The sequence below is a fragment of the Miscanthus floridulus genome, chromosome 12 (assembly GCF_019320115.1).
Source record: "Miscanthus floridulus cultivar M001 chromosome 12, ASM1932011v1, whole genome shotgun sequence".
In the NCBI taxonomy this organism is placed as follows: Eukaryota; Viridiplantae; Streptophyta; class Magnoliopsida; order Poales; family Poaceae; genus Miscanthus; species Miscanthus floridulus.
The window spans coordinates 28,301,801-28,312,458 of NC_089591.1; the positions used below are offsets into that span (position 1 = coordinate 28,301,801).

The window sequence follows — 10,658 nt, forward strand, 5'->3', positions numbered from 1 at the left end:
TCCCACATATGCAGGAGGAAACTGCGGAAAGGGACAGATCTATGCCCTTCAATAGCTTTGAGCAACTTCCATTAAAAGGGTAAATAACGATGACTCTTACCGTAACCAATTATAACACCATTGACATTCTTTAAACAAGCAAAAATCTTTGTGTGGTGTGTGGTGGGGGAGGGGGTGTGTTCTCTAAAGGGTGTTCAGTAAAAATTTGCAGTAGGTAAATATCTTTCATATTAGTAAATAAATGCATTACAGTGAAGTTTATTACATTGAAACTTAAAGCTAAGCCACACGACAAAATCAATGGATTGGATTCAGTTGTAGAACTGACTTACATCTCAATATTGCCAGCAATACTGTATAGATTAGAACAGCAGTAGTATTTCGTAAGATATTTTGGATTACAGCAAAACTTAACTTTCAGCCATACAAGAATCAATAGGCACATCATCAGCAATGTAGAGTGTTGCATTCAGTTGTAGGATGAAACCAAATTTATCTCCAGGACTGAGGTTGTACATATGCCACACTCCTCAAATTTCATAGGCTCCAATGATGAAACCAAATTTATTTCCAGGACGTAATCCTAAGGGGCTGTTTGGCAAGGCTCCATGGAGCAAATTCTCCACGAGAATCGCTTGTCCACAACTAAACAGCTAAATCTCACACAGAATCAGGTGGGGAGTAGACAAGAATCACTTCTCTATTTACGCTAGGAGCTAGGAGCTAAAAAAAACTTCTCACTGCTCCCTATTCAAAACCCACCACAATGAATTCTCATTTACTCCCCATCCTGCTCCCTCATAGAAATTAACTAGAATCACTCCATCGAAAAATCAAGGAGCTGGAGCTAAGAATAAGGAGTGGAGCTCTACCAAACAAACCATAAAAGTTGTCCTCTCACATGTTAAGTGCTGATGGCTAACTTGCTCATGCTTAAAGAACTTCAGGAACAGCAGAGCTTCGCTAAACGTCATCTGTTGTGTTGATGATTGTGCCTTCTAATAATTCTAGAAGCCCCAATGATCTTTTTAATCCATAGCAGCCATATGTATCAGTTAACTTCAACTTTTTGCAGTTTACTGGGACTTGACCATTCAGCTGTCACTCAAGTTGTCAATCCATGGCATTCAAAGGTCCCAATCATGAAAATATGCAACTGAGTACAACTTAACCACATTGATGGGAGCTTAAATGATCAAAATTCAGTAGCAGTTATAGCATAACTGGTATTGGAATGGAAACAACCTTGTGAGTTGTTAATTTAGAAGTTGCAGTACTATTTACAGGCAATCAGAAAATTCTGGAATATAAGTACTGACTATTTTGGATCAACATTGGCCTAAACCAAAATTATGGACCTAAACACACATATTTTGCCCTTCCTAAACATATGTAAGCAAATGTGTTGAACCTGAATTAGGCTGCATGTACTCTGCTGTAATAAAGAGTAAACATCATTTTGGGCTCCTGGGTAATCTGGAAACACCGTAATTCATGTGTTTTTGATGGCGCGCGGACAGTGCATCAACGACCTCCTCCGGATGTTCAGAGAAGAGCAACACCTCGGGTGTCTTGCTGGAGCTCGAAGTCTGGGAGCGTTGGGTCAAGGTCAGGGAGATGAGCTGAGGCTGTCTTAGTTCTGTTTCCTCGCTCTTTCTGGGTCAGGTCTCGTCTCTCACGTGTTTCTTTAGAGTAAGTCCTGTTCATGTAAAATTCAAGCCCTCATGGCTCGGCTCGGAGTGAGGTGGTGGTGATTGTAAGGGTCCGGTTCTTTTTCTCTATAATACAAAGATACGAAGCTCTCCTTCGTATTCGAGAAGAAAAAATAAAGAGTAAACATCAAGGAGGGCAAAAGCATTCAGGCAAATATAAAGTTAGACAGACGTTTTCCTTTGATGTTTCAAGTAATATCAAAATTACTCCCCTTGTGTTCTTTGCTTTCATCACTGAATCCCTGAGTCAGGGCACAATATATTAGAAAAAATAAATAATCTCACCGAATAAATAAAACAGAATGTTTCGACTAGACATTCAATGAACCATATCACAAGCATTACTTTAAAAGGTGTGAATACTTTAACAAAGTCAGTTAAAAGGCTCGATTACTTTGAGTTTGCAACTAGGATGGGTTTAGTCCTAATGTAATTTAACTAATAATGTACTGGTGTGCTGGCTTATTATCCCATCTCCAACAGTAACTTGTATCTAGATCAATCTTTAATGAACTATTTACCTAATCCACTTTGGGAGATGCAGAACTTACATCCAGGAATGTAGGAAGCAGCAAATATTATCAGCTGTGTGCATTCAAGGTCATTCCTAGTTTTCAGCCTTCCAGTAACGCAGAAAAAGCCTAATTATCCCATAATAATTGGTGATCACAAAGGCACAAACACCATCTCCAGCGATTTGAATAAAGGAGTAATTATCCATAACCATTGAAGCCATTCTTTCAACAAAGGAGTAAATCAAGAATTCAGGCTTTGAATAACCATATCATCAGGTTCTGAATGTAATGATATATGAGATACTAAACCTTCTAGCGTGGAATATATATTATCTCTCTCAGGATGATTCTGGTCGTCCACAAGGAATACATGAACTATGTCCTTGATCTCAATCCAACTGCAGCCTGGTTCCTTTTTCGCATTTAGACTCCTCAGCCGTGTCCTTACCATCACAACATCTTCCCATTTCCCCAATTTAGCATAGATGTTAGACATCGCGACATAAGAAGACCTAGTGTTTTGTGCCCATGAAAAAAAGCCTCTGGGCAACTTTCTCGCCCATCTCTAGATCCATCGAGTACCAGCAGGCAGTAAGTAGGGCTCCCCAGATTATACCATCTGCTGGCAAAGACATTTCATAGATGAACTTCTCTGCTTCTCTGGTACGCCCAGTCCGACCAAGGAGATCGACAGCACAAGTATAGTGCTGCACAGTTGGAACTAGTCCAAAGTTTTCCATGGAGTAAAAGATTTTCATCCCCTTGTTAACCAAACCAGCACGAGCACTAGCCATAAGGAGACCCAGAAAAGTGATTTCGTTGGGACTGACATGATGCTTCAGCATCCTCCCAAATTGTAACAGAGCCTCCAACCAGTGACCATTCTGTGCAAGACCATTGATAAGAGATGTCCATGAGGCAACATTAGGCGATGTGATATAAGTAAATGCAGATCGTGCATCAATCACGCAACCACATTTAAAGTACATATCAGCAAGGGCTGTTCCAACATGACCATTGGAGTCAAACGAAGTCTTGCAGAGGTGAGCATGTACCATTCTGCCTTGCTCAAGAGTTCCAATAGTTGCACAGGCATGCAATAGAGCAGAGAATGTAGACGGGCTGCATCCAATAGACAACCGGCACATGACCACAAATAGCTTCAGAGCCTCTGAAGGTTTGTCATTCTGAATGTAACCTGAAATCATAGAATTCCATGTTATTGTGTCTCTCTCGTCCTTAATCTGTTTAAACAGCTTCAACCCCTCTTCCAACCTTCCGTTCTGGAGCAATACCGACATCATGGAGTTTAAGGACACCATGTTTCTCCGAGGCATCTTCTCAAACATCCTTCGGCAATGTTCAAGCTTTCCCTGCATAGCATATGCTTTAATCATCAGATTGTAGGAACCTGAGTCCTGCTCTGGCATCTGTGAGAATACTATCTTAGCATCCTCTGTCCTACCAATGGATATAAGTCCTGCAATCAGTGTATTGGATGTGATCAAGGATGGCCTATCCAAGTCATTATAGACCAGCAGTGCATCATCCAAAGCATCATAAGTGCAGTAAAGATCAACAAGAGCACTAGTGATTAACTGCTCAGACCGAAACCCACATCTGATCAAACATCCATGAACGGATCGCCCAAAATCCAATGCGCCCAGCCTCACACATGCCCTCAAAACACTGTCATAAGTGTACTCATTCGGCATGACACCATCATCAGCCAATAACTTCACAAACAGCAGCAGCGCCTTGCCACAGCACTGATCAGTGCCCTTAGCATAGCCAGATATGACTGCGGTCCATGCAAACACATCACGTGGCGCTGGTGTAATTTGAAGCAAGTCCAAGGCCTCAGTCAGCAAGCCGAATCTCACAAGCGCAACCACCATCGGGCTCCACAGCAGCTCGTTCCTCGGGTGCAGAGACTCAAAGAGAGCGCGAGTTGCACGGAGGTCGAAGCACGAGGAGTAGAAGTCGAGGAGGGACGCCCCGATGACCGCGAAGCCCTCGCACCCGGACTTGATCACTTGGCCGTGCGCCTGCGTCCCAACGTGGAACATCCGCCCGCGTGCGCATGCGCCGACCACCGACGCGAAGGTGGCCTCCGTGAGCGGTAGTCCCGAGCTATGCATCCGCGCCGCGGTACCCAGCGCGTCGGGGACGTTACCGCGCCTGGCGTGGCCAGAGACCACGGCGTTCCAGGAGACCGCATCCCGGTGCCGCGTTCCGTCGAACAAGTCGCGGGTGCGGCCACGAGGGAAGGAGACCCGCGTTGTCCGCTGCTGCGCGGCGCGGTCTGGCACTGCCGATGAGATGTGGGAAAGAGGCTGTAGTGGGAGCCGCGCGGCCAGGTTCCGGCCCGCATGGTTGGCCTGCGGCCGCTGCCTCCAGAAAGCAAGGGACGGCGCGGCTCTGCGGAGCATACATGCGGCGGGCGACAGGGTGGGGGCTTCACAGTTCACACTACTCCGTTGTCCATACTATTGCATGTTTTATTTTAAACCAAATTAATTTTTTAATAACAGGGAAAATGTTTATTTCGACTCCATACAAACACAAAATCAAGTAGCTTGTCCTAAATCAAGCATTTTTTTACTTTGTTCTATATTTATTAATGTCAATCTTGTGTTGACAATCTATATAAAGGTTCATAATTTTAGCCAAGGTATAAATATACAAATTACAAGAAATATAGATAAACTTATATTATGTTAATAACTTCTTGGATGGTTATAACTGCTTGATAGTTTTGAGATTTTTTTCGAATAAGATGGCCTTTATATACGGCTGGGACAGCAAATAGGCAATTCACTTGAAAGTTTTCGAGAGTTGGCAAAACCTAAAAGGGGAGGGAGTGAATTAGGTCATTGAAAACTTAACCTTGCGCTTTGATTGATTTTACACTAAAAGCATTAAAATTAACTAGCAAGAAGCGTACTCAAGAAGAGTGAACTCTCGGGAGTTTCTCATGGTGTTGGTTGCTAAAAGGCAACCTCTAGTCTAGGATGGATGGAGCTCTATCAAGGTATACTTTGGTCACCAAGTCTTCCACCTATTACAGTGCCGGTTCGTCACAAAGGCTTGTACCAACCATGCCAAGTGACGCAACTAAGGCTCACTACCACAACTTTTCTTCCAATCATCTTGATGGCATCCACTATGGAGTTTCTCTTCCAAGTTGTCGCTGCCACTATTACAGAAAACTTCTTTAGGGGCGGTTAAATTGGGTTTTCGGGGGCGGTTTGCCCAACCGCTACAATGTCACCTAATTGTAAAGATGGTGCATCTCTAGCGATGGGCTTTTAACCGTCCCCTAAAAATACATTTCTAGGGGCGGTTACGTTAGGAAATCCGCCCCTGAAAATGGTATTTTTGGGGGTGGTTGCAATACGAAAACCACCTCTAAAGTGAATTTTCAGGGGCAGTTCAAGTACATGAACCATTTCTAAAAATGTAGTTTCTAGGAAAACCGTCTCTAAAAATAGATTTTTAGGGACGGTTCAAGTACATGAACTGTCTCTAAAAATGAATTTTCAAGGGCGGTTCAAATACGAGAACCGCCCCTGTAAAAACATTTTCAGTGGCGGCTGCTGCAATTCAACCGTCCTTAAAAATATTTTTTTCAAGGACGACTATCGCAATGCAACCATCTCTGAAAATCAGTTTCAACCTTTTGAATTTGAAATTTCCCGTCATATTTGAAATCGCGTTTTCCCACCAAATTGCAGACCTGATTGCCAATGATTCAAATTAAGTTCATAAATACACAATAGTGAAATAGTTAACTAATACACATATGATCAACAAAGTATTTGTAGCACAATTCAAATACACAAAATACTAATTAACATTAATTGTGCTTCCGCCCGAAAAATGAAAAGGAAGGGATCAATGCTTTCAGCGCGAAGAGACTCAAACTTGGGATCTGTGGCATACTCCGAGTCAGGATCAAAGAATAAGCCCTCCGGATTAATAACCTCCATCGTCAAGAACTTGCAGAAATCATTCTGTACTAACTGAATATCATCTTGTTCAATTTTTTTCTGAAGCCAAAAACGTCTGATGCTGCAAAAAAGAAAAGGGGCAAAATTAGCTATATTCATATTAATGGACATACGCATATGGTATGGTTCGACATAAATGGACATATGCTAAAAGAAATATACATGTAAAGTTTGAAGAGTTTAGGGATGCCACTATCTCACCTCTCAAATCCGACTCCTTCAAAGGTTTAAAGGGCAAAACCTACCCCCTCTATTTTTGCTATTTCTCGCCCTCCAAGTGAGCTAACCAATGGTGCTCAGTAGACTGGCCCGAGGAGGAAGAAGGAGTATTTAAGGGGGCCTTTTTAGGGGCGGTTGACTAAAGAGGTTAATAAATTTGTAGGGGCAATTCTCTTAAGGAACCGTCTTTGAAAATAGGTCTCCTTTAGGGGCGGTTTTGTAAAAAGGACCATCCCTGAAAATGCATCTTCAGAGGCGATTCTCTTAATACAACCGCCCCTAGAAATAGACCTATTTCTAGAGGTGGTTATCTTAATGGAACCGCCCCTAAAAATAGATCCAGAGGCAGCATGGAGCTACAGTGCCCCCAACGCGGTTAGAGCGAGGCGGCGTGCTAGTTGAATTGCCTCTGATAGAAAAGGGTGGCGTCGCTTGTTGGCATTCCTTAGCATCACTCTTTACTAAGTTGTCATCCCCAGTAATGATGCCAGAAAATGCGTTGTTGATAATTATTGAGAACACTTGTAAATTTATATATACATATTAAGTATTCGCAAGCGTACAGATAATATACCATTGTAGTATTTTATCCAGGAGTATACCAGATATCGTTATTTATATTTTATCTATAGGGAGGAGCGATGGGGTGACTAGAGATATTGACAAATATGCATACTTATGACAAGATCATTAACTCTCATGCTATAGTAGGGGTAAGTCAAGTAATAAATGTATGATAAGTGTGAGGTATTGATAGTAATCCAGAGATAGGAATAGATACTCATAAATATAGTATGGCTAGGTAGGAGATTAGTTAAGAGCAAAAGATTTCTATGTCATTCCTTATTTACTAAGTATTTTATGCACTCTAGTATATACACTTTCATTTATAGCATAATTAATTCTGTATCTATGCATAAGGAACATTACTAAGGAAGATCAAGAACTAGAGCTTGTCTCCCTTCGCAACGGTGTCCTACTTGTTCTACATAAGGTAAACAATATTTAAGCACTATGCTTACATAATGTCAACCACTTAACTCGCTCGAGTACTGAGCTAAGTGCTTTGCGAACATATGCATAAATTCATTATCAATCATGGCAATATCAAGCATATAACTAGAGCAAACTAGGAACATAATAAATAGAAACATAATATTGAAGTAGCACAAAGTCACAAAATAAAGAGGAATACAATGGCTTTACCAGCCTCCAGACGGTAAATCTAGAATCCTGAGCAATAGCCCAACTCTACTTAAATCTTGCTAGTTAGCCTATACTAGAACTTTGAAGAATTGGAGCTCTATTCTCTTCTCTCTGGAAACCCAAATTTCTAGGTTTGATCTTGACTTATGATCTATTGATAGATGCCTTAGGGAGGGGGCCAGTGGCTGGTATATATAGGCTGGAGCGTTAATCCTGAGCCCTCGGATCAAACCGACTTGAATAAACTACTATATATGCAATCTAGGAGGCGGAGGAGGAACCGACGTCGAAGTGGAGGCTGACTGGTGGGTCCAGGGGACCGGCCAACCTATAGGTGGGACCGGTCCCACCTAGAAGCCTCTCAATCCCCATCTTCGGTGGAGTGTCTTTCGGTGTATTCTGGAACCTTTTGATGATATTTTCGTCGTAGATAATTGCAATTTAATTTGATCCACCTTGACGGTTTTTTGAATAAACCCTGCTAAAAACATAGATTCACCAAAACTTGTGGAAAATTATCACTTTGAACCCCTAAGTCTATGTTGGTGATTATTTTCATGCATGATTTTAAGTTATATTGATGGTTCATGATGGATGGTAACTACCGTCAACATCATTGAGAATCATTTCTGTACTAGTGTGCTCCACACCAACTTTGGAGGCACAACATTGTTGGAGAGCCACCAAGGCCCCAATAATTGTCCAGGTTCACCAAGATTACAATGGAAAATAGCCCCAAGTCACAAGCCCTCAATGATGATGACATCACTCCTTCAGATGCACACGCTGATCCTCCTACCGTTATGTAAGGTCCAATGACCTGAGCTCGAATGCGACAACTAAGTCTAGAGGTGAGCTCGTTTTTAAGTGATGCTATTCATGGTTTTGAGAATAGATTGCTACCTAATGATGTCATCTTGCTTAGGGACATTGAAGAGGATCATGAAGTACTTGGAGAGATGTGTGGAGGTGGAGAAGACCAGCAAGGACATTCAAGACAAGCTAGAGGCTCAGTCCAACTCAAGTTCGAGTCTACCTTGTCCTTCAGAACTAGCTTGCAGTAAAATGGATGTCCAGGACACATACGGACTCCATTTTCGACGATCCACATTTGCATGGAAATATAATTTTATAAGCTAACCAATAGCTTTGGTTTGACATCAAAATTTGACTGGAGTCAATAGGAATCATTGAAATAGTTCAGCGTCCAAAATCTATCATGGTGTTGCCTCACTCTCTTTTGGTCCATTGGTGATAAGTACCGACATGAATCGGCAAGGGGATGGCCCGATCTTCACGATAGTATGTTTAAGAATGAAGGGTAACTTGCTATAGAAATAATAGGTAACTAGCTATATACCTGACCAAGGTTGGATGTGACCAAGCGATGGGGAGAGAGACATCGAAACCTTGATAACTTTGACTCGATCTCCGAACGATCGTATAACCACAAACTAGGACTAATCTACACAAAAATGGTGCAGCTATTGGTATTTCTTAACTTCTACAGAGGTTAATCTGCAAGCATGTGGAATTACCGTTGTAGCTTTTACCCAAAAGTATTCAAGGTATCGTATTTCCATAGGGAACAGATGTACTTCTTCTAGCTAATTTGTCCAAGGACAACACAAGGGTAAAGTTGGAAAGGGTAGAGATGGATTCCTATGGCTTTTGGGTCTATGAGAAGATACTTTCACTTGCTTACTTTGGGCACTGGATTACACCTGGTCTGCCAAGCGATACCGTCTTATAGCTCTATGTCATACCTGGACGTGGGGGATTATGAGGGAGGAACATGGTTGTCACCACCTACCGTCTACCCCTCAACCATGGAGTACGAGGCAAACGAAGGTAGCCTCTAGCCTAGATACCACATCTATGTTGTCGACTACTACTCTAGCGTGCGTAGGGTTATCCATCTTTATTAGGGCCCTCTACTAGAGTATTCACCACAAGGATGAATGACGAACCCACAAACAAATAAGAGTAAAGATTAACTAATAAAAAGACTTGTAACCATAAGAACCACGAACACTCACTTAGCGGGAGAACCCATTGAAGTAAGATGCTTGTCAAGGTACAAGTTGGGAGACACCGACAAGTCTGGCGCTTCCCTGAGCTCTCCCTCACATCTCTCCTTTACAACTCTAGCTAGATAACTAGGGCCTAAGCCCTTTGGAGTGATGCTCTAACTCAAGTGAGGTGTGCTCTTCTTCTTTGATGTGTTGTTGTCTTTGTATGAGAGGGAGGAGGGGGTATTTATAGGTTGAGAGAAGGAATGGAGGCCACTCAATGCCCCATGTCAGTGATCTGTGTGCCTCTTTACCACAGCCCTTGGATCAAATCGTCATAGGATGGATGATGGAGATGGAGTGAAAGTGTGCTTCTTTGCATGCCTCCATGTGTTGAGGCGGAGCAAGGGAACGCCGGTTTGTTGTAACTATTTTAGGAAATCCCAGCGTGTACCGCCTCTACATGCCTACATGCCACTACCTTTCGAAGACATGGACGAGCGGTGCCAGGTGGGGGCAGGTGACCCCAGGGGTTGGTCGACCCCTGACCAGGCCCTCTCACCACCGCCTTCACGTGGTGGGCTCCGGAGTGGGCCTAGATCGCTCCTCAATTGGTACTTTGCCTAGATGATTTGATTTGATGGGCTTTTTCTATTTATTCCTTTACGCAAATCAACATCGGAAAGCGCCTTTTGGTGTATTCTCTCATGTATTTGTGCATATGTCCTATAATAATCTTCCAAATACATGTGGAACTTGGTCAGTGGTAAATGCATATGTGTTTAAGTTTGTTAATTTCTCCCCTTTTTATGTCTTAATTGGTGGTCGAATTTGGTCGTTAAGGACCACCAACAAGCTCCCCCACACTTGCCCTTTTGCTCGTCCTCGAGCAAAGTTAGAGATAAAAGTAATCATGAGAAAAATATTCTAAGATATATGGCTTACATAAGAGTTATTCCAACACATTCCTTATACAAGTGG

General features: G+C 42.5%; 1 protein-coding gene across 1 annotated transcript; it reads right to left on the reverse strand.

Moving 5' to 3' along the window:
• Nucleotides 1-369: 369 nt before the first annotated feature.
• Nucleotides 370-4,677, reverse strand: LOC136496320 (pentatricopeptide repeat-containing protein At2g13600-like). The gene is made up of 2 exons (XM_066491968.1): nt 2,264-4,677; nt 370-1,954 (listed from the first exon to the last, which is right to left on the reverse strand). The coding sequence occupies exon 1, from the start codon at nt 4,657-4,659 to the stop codon at nt 2,740-2,742; it is 1,920 nt and encodes a 639-aa protein (XP_066348065.1). The 5' UTR covers nt 4,660-4,677; the 3' UTR covers nt 370-1,954; nt 2,264-2,739.
• Nucleotides 4,678-10,658: the final 5,981 nt, after the last annotated feature.